The sequence below is a fragment of the Brassica oleracea genome, chromosome C3 (genome assembly GCF_000695525.1).
Source record: "Brassica oleracea var. oleracea cultivar TO1000 chromosome C3, BOL, whole genome shotgun sequence".
Lineage (NCBI taxonomy): Eukaryota > Viridiplantae > Streptophyta > Magnoliopsida > Brassicales > Brassicaceae > Brassica > Brassica oleracea.
The window spans coordinates 55,287,856-55,310,856 of record NC_027750.1 but is presented as its reverse complement, the minus strand read 5'-3'; the positions used below and the strand labels follow the sequence as shown (position 1 = coordinate 55,310,856).

The window sequence follows — 23,001 nt, the reverse complement described above, 5'->3', positions numbered from 1 at the left end:
CACCTATGAGCGACACGTCACCAAAATTCACTAAAATGACTTTTCATTTAATATATAGGGGGACTAGTATTGATCCAGTACTTCGTACGGGTATATTTTCGCTTGCAAGACCATGTTTCAGTTATATATAACTAAAATTGTAGGTATAAAATAACTCTGTTTTATCATGAGTAATGTGTATACATTAAAAAACCATCGACACTTATTACTGATTAACCATGACACATAAAATTATATTATATTAGTTTTAAAATTTTCTTTGATTTTAGTTACTTTAGTGGATTCAAATATTAGTTTGAAGTTTTTCTGATTTACTTCATTTTTTGTTTTATAGTGAATATAATATTTACAAAGTTTACTCACAAAAAGATCATGTAAATTTCCACAAAAATTGTGGGTTACCTATCAATTGCACGTTAAAAGTTCAGAGTCCATGAACTCTCTTGAAAGCTTCTCTCCCAAAGACAAACACTTCCACAAAAATTAGAAATCAAATAGTTAAAGCAAAACAATTTAGTGTCAAATAAAACCAATGCTAAAAAAAAAAGAACAGATTCTCTTTGTTGAACTCGTTGCTTTAACCGTTTAACGCATCAGTCCTTCCTTGTAAATTTGAATGAGAAAGAGACGAAATCTATGTCTCCAAGAGATTAACATAGGCGTGATTATTAGGGATGGAGAAGATGAATTTCAAGTAAATAGAATACTTTTTAGAACAGAGAAGATGAATTTGAAGTAAATAATTAGCCCTAGGCAAAAAAACCGGAACCGAAATACCGAACCGGAACCGAATCAAATTACCCGAAACCGAAACCGAACCGAAACTCTCAAATATCCGAATAGTTCTTAAATTTCTATATCCGAATAACCGGAACCGAACCGAAAACCGAACGGATACCTGAATATCCGAAAAACAAGTATCCACTTTCTAATATAAGGTAAAATGTCATCAACCCACTCGAACATGAAGAGTGAGAACATTGTTATCACCAAACCATGTTATCTTTTATGTACTCTCTAATATTATACATATATTATATGTATATATGGTATTTTTATATTAAAATTCAATAAATACTTATAAAACTAGCACTTTATTGATTCGAATTCTAGTTGGATTGACAAATATGCAAGTGTGTAACCACTAGACCACTTAGATTAACATATTAACTCATATATTTTGTATATATATATTTGATTCATTTATTAAATGGGTACCTGAAACCGAACCGAAACCGACCGAAACCGAACCGAAACCGAATAAATACCCTTTGGGTATAAGAATGATTTATCCGAAATACCCGGAACCGAATGGTTTCTACCCGAAACCGAACCGAATACCCGAATGTCCAGGGCTATAAATAATCATAAACTTTTGTCACTGTGCTTTGCAGCACTAAGACAAAATAAAAACGATAAAGAAGAAGACCCAGAAATTATAACAAACAGTTGATAGGAATATATAAGATGAGACAGTCAAGATGATGGGAAGTTATATAGTTCATTGTTGAATGTGCTATCGTGTGATAGTTTTGAGAAAAAATAGGAATTTGAATTTCTTGGCAGTTACAGAAATATTTACGATCAAAGAGATGTTTTATCATTTTGATTTTTGGATTTATTAAAACATGTGCCATGTGTCATAAAAGGATTGGTCGTGTGACTTGTGTTTTAGTATATAAAGGATGCGGATTAACCGGTATGCACAACTCAAATTTGATCAACCTGAATCTGCCAAATTAATCCACACCTCGGGAATATTTAAATCAGTCGACCGATAGAAGGCGGTGGGTCTAAGGAAGCGGGCCTGCATGTATTAACTCAAATTCCCATCTCTACTTTCAACCACAAAAGATTTTCCATCTATTAACAATTATGTATGGATCTTACAGCATGATTATCGCATGATATCGATATGGGGTCTTTAAATTTTTTTTTTTTGATTTTTTTTTGTCCTTAAAAAAAAAAAATTGAACCAATCGCGGACTACCACGCTTCGCTGGGGTTCGCAAAAAATACAAAAACTGGTCCAAAACCGATCCTTCACTCACGACTTTGGAAACAGTTCTTTTAAAAACAAGTGGGGTCCCACACACTTAAATCATGCAGAAACCTCTTTTGGAAACCGCGATAATGGTGGCCTTATGAAACCCACACAATATCCTCGCAAAACAAGAAGTATGGGTACTGGAATATTGATGTGACATGCCAAAGATTACTCCATTAAAAGACGACAAATTCTAACAAAAAGATTACTCCCTCATCCAAGAAAATAGTTTTCGTGTTCTTTTTGTCATTGTGATGGAGAAGAGGGAACTAGAAAGAGAGTTTCACATGACAGGCTATGCCAGAAACTCTTCCGTCCAGGTTCTTGATATTTCAATTATCTTCACTTGCTTCATATATAATCTTGACTTGTAATTACCCTTTTTGTTGTTTTGATATTTGCAGAAAAAATCCTCTGATAATGCAAAGCACATAACACTAGAGACAGTGCAACAACTCTACAAAGAGACAAGACCCAAGAGTTTAGGAATAGCTGACCTAGGATGTTCTTCAGGACCAAACACTCTTTCCACCATTAGAGACATAATCAAAACCGTGGAAATTGCTCACCACCGTGAGTTACCAAACCAGCCCTTGCCGGAATTCAGCATCTTCCTTAATGATCTCCCTCAAAATGACTTCAACTCTATATTCAAGACCTTGCCTGACTTTCACATGGAGCTCAAGAGAGGTACCAAGAATGATGTTTGCCCTGCAATTTTCATTGCAGCTTGTCCTGGATCATTCTATGGAAGGCTCTTCCCTGAGAAAACCATCCACTTCATCTATTCCTCTTTCAGCTTACACTGGCTTTCCAAGGTGAACAGAGTTATCTATAAAAATGGTAGCTGAGATATGTATATACATTGTTTCTTTTTCATTGCAGGTTCCTCCAGGTTTGTTTGACCATCAAGGCAAGTCCATAAACAAAGGTTGTATTAACATCTGCTCCTCGAGCCCTGAAGCTGTTTCCAAAGCTTACTACAGCCAGTTCAAGGAAGACTTCTCCATGTTTCTCCGGTCTCGATCAAAAGAGGTGGTTGCTGCAGGCAGAATGGTGCTCATAATACTCGAAAGAGAAGGTCCTGATCATGTTGATAGAGGAATGTCTTTCACCTGGGAAATTCTGGCAAGAGCCATAGCAGATCTTGTCGCACAGGTATATATATTACTCCCTCCATTTTATAACATGCATTGATTTAAAGAAAAAGTATTTCAAAAAACACACATCTGTATTTTAATACATTTTTATCAACAATCAATTAATTTTAACTACAAAAAATAATTGTACTTAAATTCTTAATGGTTTAAAATTATGGATAATCACAAAATTTGTATGTTTTAACCAAAATTTAAAATATTTTATGAATATGTGCGAAATTTTAAGATATGCATAATTCTGAAATATATAAAGTATATTTATGTATATAATATGCTGATTCAACATAGATGGATTTTGATTTAGAAACCATTTACTGTAGGGAGAAACTGAGGAGGAGAAGCTCGATTCTTACGAGACGCAGTTTTACGCTGCGAGTGCTGCTGAGATAGAAGGTGAAGTGAACAATGAAGGGTCTTTCGAATTAGAAAAGTTAGAGATAATGGAAGTGGAAAAGAAAGACAACGAGGATGGCATGAGTTCCAGTGAGCTGGCTGCAAAGACGATAAGAGCGGTCCAAGAGTCAATGCTTGCTCCACACTTCGGAGAAGAGATTTTGAACAAGCTGTTTGATACTTATGGTAGAATGTTTGACGAGGAGTTGGCTAAGGAAGACATAAGACCCATCACATTTGTTGTTGTCTTGAGAAGGAAACAATGAAATAAAACATATATAGATATGTGTAGCAAATATTAAATATATGATTATAAAACTAGAGTATCAACTATCAAGAAAACAGATGAACCAAATCCATTGAAATCTATCATTGTTCATTTCCACTTGATGTAGCATTTTCCATGCGTAGATATAGAATCAATCAAACTGCACTACTTTTCTGTTAAAATCTTTTTTTTTGCTTAAAACTTTTCATCTAACTCTTAAAACCTAATTCTCTGTCATTATGAAACTATATGAATACACTAGATTCGACACCATAACATTTATGAGCCCAGAAGTGTCCATATACATTACAATAGGCTTTACGAGCCCAGGAGCGTTCATATAGGAAGAAGACGAGGGATGCCTAGCGCTTGGCTATTTTCTCTCTTATGCTAGACGTATTTTATAACGGATTTCTTACATCAACACTTTATCACTTTTCAATTACATCCAAAGTCACGATGTATTTGCAATACACTTTTTCATGGAATTTGCAGAGAAAATTGACAGATTTACTCTTAATGAGAAAAAAAGAAGAAGTATTTCTTAGGTTAGATGAAAGAGAGTGTGTCTGTTTCTTTATTATTATTTAGTCTACTTTTAATAATTTGTTTTTGTTTATTTTAAATTAAAAATACATATAACAAATTTTGTTGATATAATAAATTATATTTTTTTATTCTCTATAATTTGATATCCACTTTGATATATTTTTTTGTTATATTTTAAAATCTATACTTGTACACGTATCCAATGATTGTGTTATGGATAAGTGAAATGTGGATGTTTGAAAGACGTAAATGACTACATGTATAATATAAGCATAGAGGACATATGTGGATAGGTGTGGAAAGATAAGCGTGGACAAGTAAGCATGGATGGGTAAACATGGACGACTATTTGTGAACGAGTAAAATTATGATTAAAATTCAAAATTCAGTATACTACATATCTCATGGTGGAGGACTGTGACAAGCTCGAACCACTGCATCTTCACCGAGCTCATCCACGATGATGTTGAGCTCGGAATCCATGGCGTGGCTCACCGGGAAGAGGAGTTGATTCGTTTTGACCGGGGGTTTAGGAAGAGGAGCTGACTCGTTTTAACTTTTTGGTTTGTTTAGCTTTGTTTTCATCACTCCAGCTTAATTTTTTCCCTAGACATGTATGTGGCCGTTATTGATTTGAAGTTATTAATTTGTTCATCCTTGAGACTATAGACACATTGACATCTATATCGTAGCCTTTCAATATGTTACATTTTTTTTATTTATGTTTAGTGTTTGAGTCACTGTTTTATCCACCACATCAAGTTTCAATTCTCTATCCACAAATTTAAGATCTCTCTCTTGTTCTTTATTCTTGGATATGTTAGCGTTTATATCCACAACATAATCAAAATTTTCTCGTCCCAGTCCACAAACAAACATTTTTGTTGGGGTTGTGTCCTTAAGCTCATCTATTGTGGAGTTTGCTCTGATGAAGCTTCTGGAATCTTTACATTTATTCTAATCCGTCCACGCATCGTCCGTCCACGTATCAAATGTCATTAAGGGCAAAAGTGTCCACAGTCTATTGTTGGTCCACAACAAAGTGTTTCCATAAAATCGACATTTGCTCCAGGATAAATGTTCAACAGTATGATCGCATCATATTAATAGTGCGTGGAAACTCCCTTAATTCATTAATACTTTTACATCAAGAAATTTGGGTTCCAACCTTAAAAAAAATGCAAATTGTGAGATTGGTGCATGAAAGCCATGTGTACATTGTTAAGTCACTTAGTTATAGTATTCACATGTTTTCTTGCTTCTCGTGGAAAATTGGGAATTGATCCAAATATTCAGTCTATCACAGAGCCACCTCATATATTCGCTATGTCTTCCTTAAACTATATAGTACTCTCTCTGTTTCCGAAATTAAGATCTTCTAAAATTTTCACGTTTATTAAAAAAATAATAAATGTTTACAAATAAATCTACAATTTACTTTTCAATACATTTTTCAATAACTATCCACCGATAAAATTTAATCACTTCAAATATTCATAATCAATGTTTTTCAAAAGTATACAAAAATACCTTAAAATATATTTTTGTGGAACAAGAATAAAGTCTCCTTAGTTACTAAGTTTCGAAACACCAATTATTTTGACAACTTATAAAGAATACACTCACTATCATGGCAAAGAGTACTGCAACTCCAACTAACGAGGTGAATAAGGCTCTGGATTCATTAAATATATTGCTAATTTATGTGAAGTGTGAATTTTTATTTTTCATGGGTCCTATAAATATTATACCCCGCCTTTAGGAAATAATACTCCTTTAAGAAAAAGATTGAGGTGTCGGGCCAAATCTTACTCCTTTAAGAAAAGCAAACTCTATCACCAAAAGAACAAACCCTAACCCAAGAAATAGTTTTATTTGTTGTCATTGTGATGGATAAGATGGATCTACAAAGAGAGTTTCACATGACAGGAGGAGTTGGGAAAACTAGTTATGCAAGAAACTCTTCCTTCCAGGTTCTTGATATCATAAATATCTTCACTTCCCTTGTAATTTTTACTCCTATAGTTACCCTTTTTGTTGTTTTGATATTTGCAGAAGAAAGCCTATGATCGGGCAAAAGACATAATAGTAAAGACACTGCAACAACTCTACAAAGAGACAAGACCCAAGAGTCTAGGAATAGCTGACTTGGGATGTTCTTCAGGACCAAATACTCTTTCCACCATTAGAGACATCATCAAAGCCGTCATAGTTGCTCACCACCGTTAGATAGCAAATGAGCCCTTGCCGGAATTCAGTGTCTCCCTTAACGATCTCCCCCGAAATGACTTCAACTCTATATTCAAGTCCTTGCCTGACTTTCACATAGAGCTCAAGAGAGATACCAAGAATGATGATTCCCCTTCAGTTTTCATTGCAGCCTTCCCTGGATCATTTTATGGAAGGCTATTCCCTGAAAATACCATCCACTTCATATATGCCTCTTTCAGCTTACACTGGCTTTCCAAGGTGAACAGAGTGATATGCATGTCCTAGTCAAAACCTAGTGAAACATTCGTTTTTTTGGCCTCTAAATTTTTAAAAGATAATATATACATTTTATGGCTCTTAAACTATATTAAATAGTTTTTTAGCAAAAAAAAAAAAAAAAAAAAATTAAATAGTTTGGTTATTTATCTTAAAAATATTTATGGCCTCCTAAATCTCAATACCAATCTTGGTAAGAATTGTCCCTTCAAATGTAAACATATATGTATATATATACTGAGTATTTTCTTCATTTTTTTTATTTGCAGATTCCTCCAGGTTTGTATGACGATCAAGGCAAGTCCAGTTCAAGGAAGATTTCTCCATGTTCCTCCGGTCTCGATCAAAAGAGGTGGTTGCTGCAGGCAGAATGGTTCTCATAATACTCGGAAGAGAAGGTCCTGAACATGTTGGTAGAGGAAACTCTTTCTTATGGGAACTTCTCGCAGAAGCCATAGCAGATCTTGTCTCACAAGTATATATATTATGTATATATATGATCTTCTGATTTCACGACGATGGATGTTATTTAGAAACCATGTAACTGTTTCCATTTAATTGTAGGGAGAAATTGAGGAAGAGAAGCTGGATTCTTACGAGCTGCACTTTTACGCCCCAAGTGCTGCTGAGATAGAAGGTGAAGTGAACAAAGAAGGGTCTTTTGAATTAGAGAAGTTAGATATGTTGGAAGTAGACATGGAGTGGGGCAACGAGGATGGTATCAGTTACGGCAAGGCGGTTGCAAAGACGATAAGAGCGGTTCAAGAGTCAATGCTTGCTTCACACTTCGGAGAAGAGATTTTGGACAAGCTGTTTGATACATATGGTAGAATAATTGACGAGGAGGTTGCTAAGGAAGACATAAAACACATCACATTTTTTGTTGTCCTGAGAAGGAAGCTCTGAAACATTGACAATCGAAGAAGAGAGCCCTCCCTTTCCACGTAACCAAAGGGAGATTACTATTCAGACTTCCACTAAACGGCACCGTTAGACTGGACATCATCTATAGTAAAACCAAAAAAATTTTTAAACCTTTTTTATAGTCAAACCAAAACTGTTTGACGTTTGGCTTTCAGGCTCGTCTAGTGTTTGCTTTTGAAACTTTTAGTGTTCCCAGAAACATACAATTTTGCTTCCAATATTTGTATTCTTATAAATCAAATGAATGAATCGATAATTATAATATACAAATATCATCACAAATTTAAAGATATAAACTCATTTGAACTAAACGAAGACTTAAAACTTTCTTGATTTTCATTTCCCATATATTCATTATCTACTTGTAATAAATAACAGGAGCATTAGATCTAGCATCCCACATGCCACCTTCTTTCAAATACTCAAGATACCTAGAAAACTCAGGCTTCCTAGTCGTTGACTTCTTCTTCTTTCCGTATAAAAAGCTAAAGATAGGGTGGCTAAATTTGCTTGTTGGTTTGACTTTCTTGGATTTTTGACGAGGAATTTCCTCGAGGATGGTTGGAGCACCACCGGCACCAAGCTTTATAGATGGAGCGTAGTAAGGAACACTTGTCGATCTTCTTAGCTTGGCTCCGAGTAAGCTGAAAGTTGAATCATCACTTACTCGCTCGTAGGCTCCACGACGGCTTCTTGTCCTAGTGCTAAAGCTTCTTAGCATTTGCATCTCTTGATTGTCTTAATTAACTGTGAAATGTAGAGAAGTCTACAAGATGATGTAAAGAGAGGAAGTGAAGAGAAGGTTTAGTAGTTGCTTTTTTGTTGTTGTGAACTTGTAATGGGCAAAAGGTTCATCTGTGTTGTTATATATGGAGATATGATGAGTTTTTATGGTTGTTTCCTACTCTTTCCGTTTCATATTAAGTGTCGTTTTAAAGAATTTTTTTCATTACAAAATAAGTGAAGTTTTCGATTTTCAATGCAGAATTTATTAATTTTATGCAAAATTTATTTTTCTATTGGTTGAAATATGGTTAGGTGTATAGGTACTAATATTTTTTATAGAAAATGTACAAAATTAATTATTTCATTAATCCGTGTGTCGAAACCTAAAAGGTTATTTATAACGAAACTGATGGAGTATTTAATTTGAACGTAGAAATGGTCAGAGTTTGGCTGCCAGTTCGAAAAGTCCAAATATTTTTATATGTTTTAGTTAATAGAAATTGAATGATAAGAGGGATGGACTCCTTGAGGTTCTTTGACTTTTCAAATCTATCGAAACGCAATCCTTGACCTGATCACCATCAATGAACTTCCACGAGACTCGGTTTATATTACATTAACATAATTAGCATCTGAAAATAACACGATTTTGTTGTTCAATAATTAGTCAAATAAATGAATTACTTTTTTCAAGAAATCGTCCTAATGGTTCTAGATAACATTTTTATAGAACTTGACTATTTAACTAGCGCGACTTTTCCTTTTTTTTTGTAAAAAATACTTTTCCTTTTTTTTAAGAAAATCATATGATTGATATATACCAAGGTCGAAGTCAATAAACCAAGGCTCTACCTTTCTCCTGAGTTGAATCTGTTCCAAGCCTCCTACAAATTTAGAAACATTAACACAATTTTGTTTGAAGTGTTACAAAACATGAGATATGCGTGTAAGTTACCTTATGAAGATCAAAGACATTTTTAGCAGATATATTTCGGGTGAATGTTTGCACCTCTTTGCTGTAATTTGTCTGGATGAGCACAAAGTGTACGTTGCTTTCCTGTAAGCTCTTTTAATAGCTGCTGATGTTTCACAACAAAAGAAAAAGACAAGATCTGGTTCATGTAATTTCATTACGAGCTTCTTGATGATGGATTCCACCAAAAGAACCATAGAAACGGACGTGACCAGTGTTCGACTGAAACAAGAATGGTGTAGGACCAATTCCCCGCAGAGAAATGCATATCCAAGGAACTTCATCACTAATTTAATAACCAGAAGACGAAACTCTTCTAATGATTTTCATAGACTGAATAATTAAGTTATTATTCAATATAAGAGTAGAAGATTTTAGGACAAATATAATTTCCATAAAATGCAACTTTGTACGCCAGAAAAAACCCACTAAGTTTATGAGAACATATGGAAGGTAAGGCATAAGTTGATACTACTACACTAGATTGCAAGCTGGCTATATCATAAAAGCGCTAGCAATGTGATAAGAAGGTTTCATGGACTAGTGGCTGTTTACTATATAACTTCGACAACTTCTTTTACTTTAAAAAGTATAGTTTTTGCTTTAGAAAATTTCAATTTTTTAAATTCAACGGTTTTACAACTTTACACTGTGCTATTTTATTCTCACATAACTCTCGGAAATTACAATGTTTCAAGATGAAGAATCTCCCAATCACCTACCGGATGAAGAATGTTTCCAAAATAGTATTGATTCTCTTGAATTATATCACCGAGTATAGATAATACTCCCTCTGTTTTTTTAAGATGAATGTTCTAGGATTTTCACATTTATTAAGAAATCATATTAAAACTTAGTTATTAATGCATAGTTTTTTGTAACTTTATATTTCTTATATTTTTAAACCAATAGGATTAAAAGAAAGGTAATTAATATTTTTGAAACACACAATTTTTCATTATTAGTTGACAAAATATGCTTTGAAAACATGAAAAATACATCTTTTGGAAACAAAGTATTTTTCTAGAACATCCATTTTAAAAAAAACAGAGGGAGTATATATATTGGAAAATATAAAAGAAAAAAAGAAAGAAATGTATAGGGACCAAACACTTAGATCGAAAGCAATGGTGTCGCCCACCTTCCTATCACTTATCTTTAAACCCATTTTCTTCTTTATATTTTTTTTTTGTGTCCCTGTCACTGAATTTTCTATTAAATTAAGTAGTATAATGGTTCAAATACATTCATAGAGATTCTATATAATTTTCTTGTTAATGATCTCTGTAATAATAAAATGGAATAAAAAAATTTGGTGTAATTTAAAGATTGACAAATGGTACTAATATTATGCCACAAGGATCACGTACAGATTCACAACAAGACATGAGAATGATATTACTCATGCTCATGATTAAAACCATTGTTTCTATTCATTTGCAAGTTAAGATTCATCATTCATAATTCACATTCCCCCACATTCTCCACCATATATAACCTTAAGAAACACTCTTTCTTTAAGTAAAATTATTTAGAAGAAAAAAAGACAAGGTTGGATGATTGATACTGTGATACAATAAAAGATCCTCTCAAAAACTTGAAGGGCAAAAAAAAAAAAAAAAACAGAGAAAGACACAGAAACGACTAACTTAAGAGACTCCTCATGTCATGTTCATAAGGACATGGCCACATGGTAGGTTATGTCATTTAGACCCACAAGTTCTCATCTCACTTTCTTTGTCCCCAACCTCCACCACTTTATCAAATTTGTCACTCTCTCACTAGATTTCGAATCTCATGTGTGTGGGTCAATGTTGCTTTCTATTTAAAGCTAAGAATAATTATATCAAATGGATTACTTTTCTCCCCACACATATAACTCGAGTCTATCTTTCTCTCTAGTTTTAAACCCCAAAGGAAAAGATAAGAGCTTTAAGTTTCTTTACCTTCTCTACATGGACTTGTCTGTACTTGAAAGAGTTAAATGGCTGCAGCAGCAACAAATGGTCTCACCTGATTTTTTTGAGATACTTGGCTCAGATGGGAGAGAAGAGCTCAAAAGGGTTGAGAGTTATTTGGGAAACAATAATGATGAGTTGCAGAGTTTCAGACATTATGAAACTATTGATGGCTGCATCTCCAGGACAAGTAGCTTCCAAATTGAGCAAGTGAAGAACAATGAAGAAAACAGAGTCATTGCCTTGCAGCACAAGAGAAAAACAGAGGTTTGTAGCACAAGAAATCATTGATTTTTGGGGTTTATATTTTTTTTTGAAACATTGATATTGATTGTTTTTTCGTTATCAACTTTTGGTTATAGGGTAAGACAGAAAAGATAGAGAACAAGAAGAAGAAGAAGATCAAAACAGAGGATGAAACAGAGTCAAGCATGAAAGGGAAATCAAACATGAGCAACTCAGAGACATCCTCAGAGATTCAGAAGCGAGACTACATCCATGTGAGAGCTAGAAGAGGTGAAGCCACAGACAGACATAGCTTAGCAGAAAGGGTAAGAGTTGTTACAGAGATTGAATTCATAGAAAGTAGCTTGTAGTGTTTTGTCTGAGTGGTCTTTTGTGTGATATTATGGCAGGCAAGGAGAGAAAAGTTAAGCAAGAAGATGAAATGTCTACAAGACATTGTTCCTGGATGCAACAAAGTTACCGGTAAAGCCGGTATGCTTGATGAGATCATCAACTATGTCCAATCTCTGCAACAACAAGTCGAGTTCTTGTCTATGAAACTCTCTGTCTTAAATCCAGAGCTCGAGTATCACATCAATGAATTATCCACCAAACAGGTGAAAACAAACCCTATTCTCCAGGAATTATCTTACGTTTCCACATTAATTGACTGGTTTAAACTGTAATATAGTTTCAGGCTTGCTTCACTGATCTACCAGAAGCCGTCTCGAAGCAGTTAATGATGGTGGATGCAAGTTCTTTTCCATTACAACATCAAGAATCTCTAGATTACTCTGTCATAAACTCAATCCAAACCACAACTCTCGGCTCTGTAATAATCTTTTCCCTCAGGCAAATCTTTATGTATTACTTAATTCTTGTTTTCTTGTCCCTGAAGCAACCTATTTCCATTTGTTTTCTTTCCTGCAGAAAGATCAAACATCTTCAGGCTGGGAAATTCACTCACAATCTCTTTACAACAACTTGAGAACCGATTCAGTTTCAAGTTTCTTCAGCCTCGAGTAACAAATTAGGGATAAGGCTCACTGAAAAAATGGCAATTTTTTTTGTCTTATCATTTTCTCTATGTTATCTGAAATCTGAACCAGAAAGACAGAGGAAACCAATCCAAAGATCTTTCCATCTACTGTATAAGGAAATTTATTCTAGGGGATATGTATGTGTTGAAGAAAGAAAAAAAACTCTTGTGGTCACAACAATTCCTTGTTGTACATTGTAGTATATAATTTTTTTTTGTAGTATATAAAATATCTCAAAAATAAATTTATTTCTCACCCAACTTTTATTATTTAATGATTTACAAATTACAAACTATTCTCCTCACAATACATTCCCCCTATCAAACTACAACTACACTTAACATTAATGGAAGCTCTTTAGACAGGTATCAACATATACAAACCCTAAGTCAACAAAGAGAGAACCACACAAAAAAAATGATAGCTTCTTAAAAAAGTAAGTTAACAAAACTTATGATTTTATCTTCTTCTTCTTGAGAATGAATCTGAGCCCAAAAAGACCAGACTTCTTTGGAGATGGTGCTGTTACTACAGGTTCCTGATACGTAACTGGAGCAACAACAACCTGTGAAGTAGTTGCTTCTTCTTGTGGTGTGGAGGATTCTTCTTCTTCTTCTACTACTTCTTCAAGAGCTCTAAGCAACTCAGATGCACCCACCTTAGCTTCCTCGGTTCCATTGTTGGATATCAAGAGAAGAGATGAGTAAATATTAAGGCCTTCTCTCACCAAAAGATAACAATAGTCTATCTTCTCCACGCAGAGCTGGAGGAGGATGGAGATCGCATTCTCTAGCTCCTCAGAAACATTTGAGTCCAGTAAATCAGCTATTGAAGCTAAACAACCAGGGGTCTCAGTTACACAAACCCTACCTTTCTCAGTGTTGCAGAGATTCTTCAGCATGATGATTGAATGTTTGCTGAAAACGTTTTGTTGCAAGAAAGATGTGAGCTTATGGACAAAACCGAGAGAGACCATTTCCGCACAAATCTCATTGGTTGCAGAGAGGTTCTTGAGTGTGATCATAGCTTGTTCTTGAAGATGTTGTGCTCCAGACTCAGCTATCTTCAAAAGGGAAGAGAGAGAGCTTGTTGAAGTTATCTTTGAGAGACTCTGTGGATGATTAGAGAGAACCTCAAGTACGTTTAGAGCTTCTTCAGCTACTAACTCTGACCCAAGAAAGACACACAACATTTCAAACAAGTCTTCTTTCAAGCTCTCTATAGCCTTCCTGTTTCCACTGAGGAAAGTCAATAACAAATCCAAACCACACTTTACTACGTCTCCCTCAGTGCCATTTCTCTCATGAGCGTTCTTCAAGAATGTGATAAGCGGCTCAAGAAACTTACTAGGTGACACAGACCGAACAGCCCTAGAATCTTTCTCAAAAAGACTTCTCACATCTTGAACATCCTTGACCTGAGCATCCCATGGAAGCTTACTGAGTTCACACAAAGGCTCTATCTCCACCTCACTGTGATGAGTAGAATCTGTGACTTCAGTTCCTGACTCAGAAGCTATCGTCTGCATTGGCATGAAGTAGCCACCCCTGGACATCCTAGAGTATGATGGCGAATCAGTGGAGAAGCTAGAGCTGAAGTCCCTACTCGTGAAGCAGCTGAGGTCTGGTATATTGTACAGAGAACTTGTAAAACTAGCAATGGAGAAGTCAAGATTCTGTGAAGCGTTCTCTGTGTGCTTCATTGCTGGATCTTGAACATCAAGACCGTGCTTCTTGCACCATTTTGATATCTGATCCTTCATCGCTACATTGGACTGCAATGTGAAATCATCTAGTACCCTTTTTGATATAGGACATGTGTCATTACCTAAATCAAACCATCTCTGAATCGACATCCTCTCAAACGTGTGGCCTGAGGAGATGATGACAGGATCATACATGACAGTAAGAGAGAGAGGACACTTGAACTGTTCAGGAAGTGTATCACTGTTGTGTTCCTCAGAACACCCGGCTTCTGCAACACTAGCAGACACAGAATCATCCACAGAGTGTTGCTGTCTGAGAGAGATCTCTTTGTGATCACTCCAAATGATTTTCTCATGCTTCTTCAGGAGGCAGAGGAGATACTTCAGAATCTGTCTCTTGTTCCCTTCACACTCTCCTAGCTTCCCATAAAGCGACTTTAATGATCTTCTCTCTACCACAACGGCTTCAGGTGTTGAAAGCTGGAGCTTTAGTGCTGCAAAATGAAAATCTCTTATCTCATCAGAAGACACAGAAGAAGATGTGCTCCGTCTCATCAGTTCCCTGATAGCTTTCCCAGCTTCTTCTTCAGATGATTCTAGAGACAACTCTGTTGACTTAAGATCTTGGAGTACCTCAAGTATCTGCAAGCAACAATTGATTCAGCATTTTCCACAAAACAAGAAAAGTAATTGAGACTGCAAGCTCCTACATCGAAGTTTAGCTGGGATATGAATAATACATAAACGGTTAGGACCAATCCACTTATTACCAATTAGTTTTAAGTTGGAAGCTCATGATAAACCCGAATTTAACAAAAAGTTAAAACAGAGTTTGGTTACAAACCTTGATAGACAAAGCAGTAGGTACCATGGTTCTGATATCAGATAAGCTTTGTTCTAATAACTTTTTGGATCTAGAACCTCTTGAGAGTATAGCATCCCCTGTTACTGCCTGAAGATTGAAGCAAAACATATTAATCACATGGAGTGATAAAAAAGTACATAAAATGTGAGAGGAGGTTGACAAACCATGTAGAGTTTACTGGATTCACTGCAGTACTGAAGAAGCAGCTTAGCTTTCTCCAGAGCTTTGTTGAGCAAACATAGAGTCTGTATCCCTGTGGTAGATCCAGGTCTAGCAGCTTCTATTTCAGGAAAGATTTTCATAACTCTATCAACTAAGTTCTTCAAGGCTAAGCAGATGGAAGCGTGCATCTGAAGTAGAGCAAGACCAAACATGTTATTACAATAACATAACTTTAAGGCAAAAAATAATTAAAAAAAATCAACATAAGAGATTCTTAGAACCAACCTTGAAGGAGTAAGACATCTCCTCTATACGTTGAGTGGTGTCAATTCCCATCTAAACAAGAAAGTTTCTAAATTCTGCAAGTTTTATAAACATATATAAAGGTTCTTTTAGGACAAGTTCTCCAACCAAACCAAAGCAGAGATAACTGTAAGAAAATTGACTTACCCTATGATCTCAGCTTATCTTTCTCCACAATCACAAACAGTTTCAAAGCCCTAGAACATAAAGCTGAAGACTTTCCCAGCAGAGCCACTTTGAATCAGCAAAAGAAACAAGAAGTGATTGATAAGAAGCGAGAACTTCAGCTAAGACCTTGAGCATAACTCCCTCAACTTAAGTAAATCCTAAAAGGAACAAACTGAAACTCTCGGTTTTTCCGGGAAACAAAGACTAACTTTTTCTTGGTGGGTCAAGAAAAAGATTCAGTCTTTCGAGGTTAGTTCGTCCAAAGATCGCTCGAGGGTTGAATAAAAGGGTATTAACTTTGGAGAACAGAGAAGGAGATGAAAGATTAAGGAAAAGCAGAGAGAGAAATAAAAACAGAGTGCTGAAGTGTTAAAGTGACAGCCTTTGGTGAATGACAGTCGATTTTAAATCGTTGAGCTTGCAAATTATAAAAGGTTGATGATTGGGCCGTGATGGATTCTACGTGACCAGTGTGTTTGGTCCAAAGGGATTACTGGTGGTTACATCATAAGAGTGCCGTGTCAAGCGCAGACTAAATTGAAAGGACGAGGTCTTAATGGTGCTCGTAATGGTCAGGTCAATAGACATGCAAACAATTTTATATTTTTAGTAATTCTTTCACAACTTTTTTAAACTTCTTTTCTTTTCTTTTTTTCTTTTTTTTCTTTAGTGGAAAGAATCTGAGCAATAGTCTTTTTCTCTTTTTTTTTTCTTTTTCTCTTTAAAAAATATTATCGTTTTAAAGTTTGTTAAACTAATGATTTTAACCATTCTTTCTAATAGATTGATAGTGATGCAAGTAAGATCGCTTTTTTCTGGTCGTAAAGATATATTGGTCTACGCTATGGTGTCTTATTGTGTGTCTTAAGTAAAATATTTGTCATTTATTCGGTCTTACCTTGCTATTCATGATGAGCATACATTAAGTAACTACACATCTATAATGTTTGCTATCAAATGTCAATATGCACATATACTTGACAAAATCTTATTTTTCTTAAACGTGAACCATTCAAAAGGCACGCGTTCAAAACATGTAATGTCGCTTTGGGGTTACTATTGCGAAATATTTTTTGGCGTATTCTTTATTTGCCAACAAAATTACATCACAAAGTATAAAGTCACTCCGAAGTTTGTGAATTTTTTTTTACTCCAACGTGTAAATCTTCCAAAATCTAAAAATGTTATTTATACAACCAACCAATACAAGAGAGTGTGTGTGGATATGATACTTTCTTGTAACCACAACCTTCGCAAACGCATATTATCAACATTTGTGTAAGACTTGTCGACGCAATCCGTTGACTGGTCCATCTTTTATTCTTCCTCCACTTGCTAAATGCCTAATCTAAACTGAATTTTTTCTACGATTGTATGTGATGCATAGAGTGGCTTATCTGCTCAGGATAGTATAATACCCTAGAGCTGAATAACTTATGATTATATTGTAGGGAACTTATTTAAGTATCGGAATTTTAAAGTTTATTTTTTTGTGAGAAAGGGCCAAGGAATTTTAAAGTTGTTGTAATAGTTATCATGGGTTTGAGGTTTTGTTCCTAGAATTGATGATAGATGATTTGAATAATAGATTATTTACATTGTACAGTGTACAAGCCCAAAAACTGCTACTTGGGTTTATCTAGATTTGATGATTGATGTTGTACATCATACGGTGAATAATAGTGTTAGTAGTTGGTCATAGAACTGATGGGTTTACAAAATTTTCTTTTAAAAGTTAAATAAGTATGGCTATTGTTTGTTCTAAAACTGATAAAGTTGTGTCGTAAAATGGACATAACATCAATATCCTAATGTGAAAATGCATAAATGCTCCTTAATGGCCAAAGCGAGAACAAGAATTTGTTATCTGATGTAACCTGCTGGCTCTGACCTAGAGTTGGCCTACCAAAAACCAAATATTTGGATTTTCCAAATCGAAATTTAATCCACATCATGATTAATGTGGTGGGGAAGAGATTGATTACGAAGAAGAATAAAACATAAGTAGTGTAAGATAGTTATTTAAGTAAATTCTAAGTCTAGCCAACGATTTGGTATAATTATGTTTTCCCTAAATATATAATATGATTGGCCACACCTACTCATTGACAAGCAACAACTACTCTCAGCCTCAAAATAAAAGATGCTTAGTTAACTAATTGCGACAACGCTTTACAAAATAAATCAACTTAATCTTTGGAATGTTTTTCTCCCGTATGATAATCAAGATTGGTTTCAGTGTAGCTTTTTAGGTTTAGGTTTTTGTTTTGGTATGGCACACGGATAGAGTTGGTGGTAGACAAAAGTACTGAATAGATCCAACGGGTAGGTGAAAGTACATTTTAACGCGCAAGTGGCAAGTGCCTATTTTATACTATTATCTGTCTACGACAAGAGAAGTCAAGAAGAGGCACCAACCATAAGAAAGAGCTAACCAATTAAGCAATGAAAGAATTACGCTGTAAGACAATTTCGAGTTTTTAATAACACTGTAAGACAGACAATTTCGAGTTTTTAATAACACTGTAAGACAGTTTATTCTACTCAGACATTTTCTCTTTCTCCAATACACGTTTCATTTCTTCTAATAATTGAAATCTAACTAAAATCCAATTAAACAATAAAATATTAATTTTATATTATTTTATATTCTTCTTTCTTTCTTCTTTGTCTTCTTCCTTCTAAGCTTTCTATTTGTTTTTAAATTAGAATCTGATTCTTCAGATTGTTTTTTCACAAAAACTTACATATAATTATGATCTATGTTGTTTAATCTATCTTTTAAGATAGATCAAGGCATATTTCCGATGATAATGTAACTGTGACATATATGATAACGACATCAATGGCAGAAACATAATCAACTTTGGTGTGGTGACGAAGGAGACATAGACGATGGTGGAAACGTTTGTAGACGATGCAGAAGACCCATCATCCACCATGTATTGTACCAGACTATAAAGATATTCATCCACCAGGACCACCATCGTTCCTTCACATGGGACACCGCCAAGAGATTAGAGTTCCTCCACCACATTCGTGTTTTAGCTCCTTATTCGTCGGGATTTATTTTTCTTGTGACATTTTTTTCATCTCTGACGCGCCTTCAACTATCACGAAAGCTTGGGAACAACTATGGATAATTTTAGCTTTTTCGCAAGTCTGATCCCAAGTTTTTCATCATTTCGATTTTGATCACAAACTCTTTAAACACACATTTTGCTTTAAAAATTTGACTCTGAACTTCCAAATTTGCATTTTTATTCAATGCGATATGAAAATAAACAAATGCATGCAATATATACACCTAAACGAAACCTAATATGATCAAAATGAACTATAACAAGATACTCAAAATCATTTGAATCATCAGATATCATAACTTGTGTAGTCTATAAAAGAACCAGTGTACATGTGTTTTTTTATAAAAACAGATTTGTACATGTGGACATTGATAATGAAGGTCATCTTATCTCACTATGTTCAAAGATAATGAAAAAAAACAAATCACGAAATCATGGGGTAATGCTCTAGGATGGAAGGCCTACATGTTTAGTGTTTATGTACATAAGAGTAGTGAAATTATCTAATATGCGTATATTATTGTACAAGTTAAATAGTGTACATATGAATTATTGTACATGTGGATAATGAAATATTTGTTACATGGTATAATGTACACAACAAATGGCTTTTAAATTATAGTTTTATTTCTTTTGTACATTCTATAAAACCTGAGTAGTATCTTTGTGTTATTTTTACGGGTTTCATTTCTTTTGTACATTTATGATTTAAATTATTTAAATTATCAACATTTTTTTTTTGTCTTTTATCATAGTGTACATGTCCATAAGCACATTTGCCTTAAAGTGTCCATCTGCACATTTGCTTCATAGTGTACGTGTGCGTTTGTGATGTATTTCTGCATTTGTGAAACATAACTTGTGTGGTCCACAAGTGAACTAATGTACATGAAAGCTTTTGGGAATTTATGTACATGTGGACAACGAAAATTATGTATACATCTTTGATAATTATGTTACACGTTTGCATTTTTTTTTGTACACATGTACCTCGCATTTTTTAATGTGTACGTGTACACCCATAGAAGGGTAATATTGTAATTTTGTATATCTTCTTCTTCATCAACACTTCTCTTTCTACATAGCTTGCAGCCTTTTTTGTTTTCAGACATAAATCACCATTTTTTTGGACGATTTGCTTTGATTCAACCTCGTTTCTTTATTATTATCATTCAAATTTGATAGATCCTTGATATAACATCGGATTTTAGACTCAAATCACTATAACATAGATGATTTTGAACTGAGTTTGTAGGCCAAAAAAGAGTTTACAATCAAATGGAGGATGACAAAAGTGAATATTGGCTGAGAGAAAGATAAACCATTATATGAGAAAGTTAACCCAAAAAAATCAAAAAGGCAAACAAAAAAAGTTCACAGCTTTTTATGTTTTTGGTGGGTTTCAAATTTTAAGAAACAAAAGCATTAAATTTTTTTTTTTTTGTGGATACATTTAGTTAAGGACACATATAACGAAAAACTAACTAAATATTTAAGAATGACAAAAAAGGGTTTATGGCTACACTTTTTTTAGGATTAACTATGTCTTTAACCACAAAAAACTATCCAAGTAGCACAAATTGCTCTTTTGTGTAATAAAAACTCAAAAAGTGCCATGCGGGGTAAAAAATTCGCAAGGAATAGACATCGACGACAGAAAAAGAAAAAAAGACAGACTAATGGGAGTAGGACAATCCCATGACAAGTTAACGAAAAATGGGCCTCACGCCCACTTAGAGTATTAAGCTTTGTGAATAATCTAAGCCCGTATAAAATATACGATAGAGATACTACCAATTGCAATATCATTCGGCAATTATACTAATCCAGTTGAATAAAATGATTGGCGGCTTATACTTTTACTTACAATATTGCAGCAGCCAAAATAGTCTCCTCCGGACAATTCCGTGCTGTGTCAGGATGCAAATTGAATGATTTTTTAATAAGTTTTATCCTCAAAAACAAAAGTTAAGGTTCTGATGTTTATGATATGATGACATCAAAATATGTGTGGATTCGGGAACATATATGGTAATAAAATAAGTGGATATTCCATTTCCACTTGGTGCCTCCATAATAACACCAACATGAGATTTCTTTATATGTAAAGAAGTAGCAATACAAAGTAGTAAAGAAATGTTAATAGAGGTTTTACGATGGAGCATCTTCGAAACGTCAAATGTGGTCCACTTCAAAGGGATCAGGTGAGATCAGAATCTAATCAAAAACAGAATTTGTCCCCCATCTAGACGGAGACAGTGACAATATCATTTGTTATCTCAAGTCCGATCATACATTACATCAACGAAACGACAAAGATATCAAATTAAGTCGTCTGGTGATGTTTTTGGAGTTTTTATGACGTTCTGGAGACTATAAACAGGGTTTACGTTGTTTAACGTCAGTAAAATATGATTGATGCAAAAGTTGACTAATGTTAAAACTCTTAGATCACCTAATAGGAGTTTGGGAAATCGCATGTTTGATTTCTGTTGGAAGAAGTCTGCCTCCTAAACAAAGTTGATTTATAACATAGTTTAGATTTCACCGTAGGAAGATATGATCAATGTAGTTCCCATCATAACTAAATACTATATTATTATTGTTCAACATTTGGCTCACTGATCCACTATAATAAATCATAAGAACATTGTTCGATTTTTAAACACATTTGCCTCTACTATAGTTCAGTACGAAGAATAATTAGTGTGAGCTAAAAGTAGTGTGCAGATTGACCAGCTCAAATCTATCTCAAAGCGAACGACGTTTAAACCTATCATATAATACTTGTTCCATCGTAACATGACTGATCAACCAATGTCGAGTTGGCCTAGTGGTAAAGGGAGTGCTAATAGCATTCCGGTCTCAAATAGATCGATGAAACCACGTTTTTCATAAAAAAAAAAATAACTGGTCAAGGCCATCGTATTCTCAACAGATTTTGAGTACACATTTGCCTGAAAATCAAATGACAAGACCAAAACGAAGATACAAAAATTGACCACGTTTTTAAAAAAAAATTGGTAGTCGACGTTAGTACTAACGGAAGAATAACAAATATGAGTGCTTGTTTGCCTTAAGAAATGAAGCGTAGAAGTGAAGATACGGATCCAAAATGGAAGAATCTAAAATAATATTCCAAGAAGACAAGTTGTTGAGTGGGCAAGTGAAGTTGAAAGAAGATGAGTATCTGCCGAAAGAATGTTTTATCACAAACCTTAGAATAGAGACCAAAGAGAGTACTACGAGAAAAGATATTTTATCAACTTTTTTTGGAGAAGAAATATATCTTCATCTTTTTGTTATTATACATTTATTACAATAAGTAAAATTAGATGACAAAAAACCCCAATATGGATACAATAAAAAACAAAGTGAATGGAGAGGAATAAGAGAAGTTAAACAATGTCCAAAACAAAGGAGGCGTAAGAAAGGCGCAGATGTCGTCGATAAGATTCATCGACGAGATCTTCCCAAGATTTGGAATATGTCTACCTGCATTACCACCCACATCATAAAAATATAAACAAAAACACCTGAATATCTTCGAAAAGGTGCTGCTGTTTTTTTTACACCCTTCTCGTGGTTAATGCATAACTTCGGTTAGTACTTAGTATGTTTCCTCTATATATTAGAACATCTATGACTAAAGAAAAAACGTTGAAATATTTTGATGAATAAACTATAAAGAAATTGTGTTGATGTGGTTTTGTATCTTCGTAATTTTTTCTTATTACTATATTTTCATAACCGTTTCAGGGAAATAATTTGATTTAACTATTTTTGTTTACAGAACTTATGTAAACAGTTTCTTAAACAAATTTATTATGGTTGGAAATCAATATTTAAATCTATGAATATTAAAAATAATTATTTTTATCATATTTTGAATACTCTTGTACCCGTTCGGTTCTCTATTTAAATTCGGATTTTCGAATTAGAAAATAGAAACTTTTCGAGTTTTT

The 23,001-nt window shown here is 34.3% G+C and overlaps 5 protein-coding genes and 1 pseudogene across 6 annotated transcripts; 4 read left to right on the top strand and 2 right to left on the bottom strand.

The window, feature by feature from the left end:
* Positions 1-2,215: 2,215 nt before the first annotated feature.
* On the top strand, positions 2,216-3,922 carry LOC106331293 (salicylate carboxymethyltransferase-like). The gene is made up of 4 exons (XM_013769613.1): positions 2,216-2,367; positions 2,452-2,865; positions 2,933-3,205; positions 3,528-3,922. The coding sequence occupies exons 1-4, from the start codon at positions 2,302-2,304 to the stop codon at positions 3,864-3,866; spliced, it is 1,092 nt and encodes a 363-aa protein (XP_013625067.1). The 5' UTR covers positions 2,216-2,301; the 3' UTR covers positions 3,867-3,922.
* A 2,384-nt stretch (positions 3,923-6,306) lies between these two features.
* On the top strand, positions 6,307-8,064 carry LOC106331299 (annotated as a pseudogene).
* Positions 8,065-8,684, bottom strand: LOC106331296. Its single transcript, XM_013769617.1, has one exon. The coding sequence runs from the start codon at positions 8,553-8,555 to the stop codon at positions 8,187-8,189; it is 369 nt and encodes a 122-aa protein (XP_013625071.1). The 5' UTR covers positions 8,556-8,684; the 3' UTR covers positions 8,065-8,186.
* Positions 8,685-11,347: 2,663 nt separating this feature from the next.
* LOC106331294 (transcription factor BEE 2) lies at positions 11,348-12,998 on the top strand. Of its 2 annotated transcripts, none has more exons than XM_013769614.1 (5): positions 11,348-11,752; positions 11,848-12,036; positions 12,121-12,327; positions 12,402-12,542; positions 12,641-12,998. In XM_013769614.1, the coding sequence occupies exons 1-5, from the start codon at positions 11,378-11,380 to the stop codon at positions 12,734-12,736; spliced, it is 1,008 nt and encodes a 335-aa protein (XP_013625068.1). In that variant the 5' UTR covers positions 11,348-11,377; the 3' UTR covers positions 12,737-12,998. The 2 variants fall into 2 exon arrangements, with proteins under 2 accessions (XP_013625068.1, XP_013625069.1); XM_013769615.1 differs by having other exon boundaries at positions 12,408-12,542; positions 12,641-12,930.
* LOC106331290 (U-box domain-containing protein 5-like) lies at positions 12,995-16,424 on the bottom strand. Its single transcript, XM_013769610.1, has 5 exons — positions 15,933-16,424; positions 15,768-15,841; positions 15,485-15,670; positions 15,300-15,407; positions 12,995-15,097 (listed from the first exon to the last, which is right to left on the bottom strand). The coding sequence occupies exons 2-5, from the start codon at positions 15,816-15,818 to the stop codon at positions 13,202-13,204; spliced, it is 2,241 nt and encodes a 746-aa protein (XP_013625064.1). The 5' UTR covers positions 15,819-15,841; positions 15,933-16,424; the 3' UTR covers positions 12,995-13,201.
* Positions 16,425-22,151: 5,727 nt separating this feature from the next.
* Positions 22,152-22,562, top strand: LOC106330976. The gene is made up of 2 exons (XM_013769355.1): positions 22,152-22,351; positions 22,412-22,562. The coding sequence occupies exons 1-2, from the start codon at positions 22,152-22,154 to the stop codon at positions 22,560-22,562; spliced, it is 351 nt and encodes a 116-aa protein (XP_013624809.1).
* Positions 22,563-23,001: the final 439 nt, after the last annotated feature.

What these genes read in the sequence shown, in the direction of transcription:
- LOC106331293 (XM_013769613.1), top strand. Translation starts at nt 2,302, where the DNA reads ATGGAGAAGAGGGAACTAGAAAGAGAGTTTCACATGACAGGCTATGCC. An exon ending in CCAGAAACTCTTCCGTCCAG is followed by an intron (nt 2,368 to 2,451) that starts GTTCTTGATATT and finishes TGATATTTGCAG; the next exon opens with AAAAAATCCTCTGATAATGC. An exon ending in TAGCAGATCTTGTCGCACAG is followed by an intron (nt 3,206 to 3,527) that starts GTATATATATTA and finishes CATTTACTGTAG; the next exon opens with GGAGAAACTGAGGAGGAGAA.
- LOC106331296 (XM_013769617.1), bottom strand. Translation starts at nt 8,555, where the DNA reads ATGCAAATGCTAAGAAGCTTTAGCACTAGGACAAGAAGCCGTCGTGGA.
- LOC106331294 (XM_013769614.1), top strand. Translation starts at nt 11,378, where the DNA reads ATGGATTACTTTTCTCCCCACACATATAACTCGAGTCTATCTTTCTCT. An exon ending in AGCACAAGAGAAAAACAGAG is followed by an intron (nt 11,753 to 11,847) that starts GTTTGTAGCACA and finishes TTTTGGTTATAG; the next exon opens with GGTAAGACAGAAAAGATAGA. An exon ending in GACATAGCTTAGCAGAAAGG is followed by an intron (nt 12,037 to 12,120) that starts GTAAGAGTTGTT and finishes ATATTATGGCAG; the next exon opens with GCAAGGAGAGAAAAGTTAAG.
- LOC106331290 (XM_013769610.1), bottom strand. Translation starts at nt 15,818, where the DNA reads ATGGGAATTGACACCACTCAACGTATAGAGGAGATGTCTTACTCCTTC. An exon ending in AGATGTCTTACTCCTTCAAG is followed by an intron (nt 15,671 to 15,767) that starts GTTGGTTCTAAG and finishes GCTCTACTTCAG; the next exon opens with ATGCACGCTTCCATCTGCTT. An exon ending in CTACTGCTTTGTCTATCAAG is followed by an intron (nt 15,098 to 15,299) that starts GTTTGTAACCAA and finishes TGTTGCTTGCAG; the next exon opens with ATACTTGAGGTACTCCAAGA.
- LOC106330976 (XM_013769355.1), top strand. Translation starts at nt 22,152, where the DNA reads ATGGAAGAATCTAAAATAATATTCCAAGAAGACAAGTTGTTGAGTGGG. An exon ending in CTTTTTGTTATTATACATTT is followed by an intron (nt 22,352 to 22,411) that starts ATTACAATAAGT and finishes TAAAAAACAAAG; the next exon opens with TGAATGGAGAGGAATAAGAG.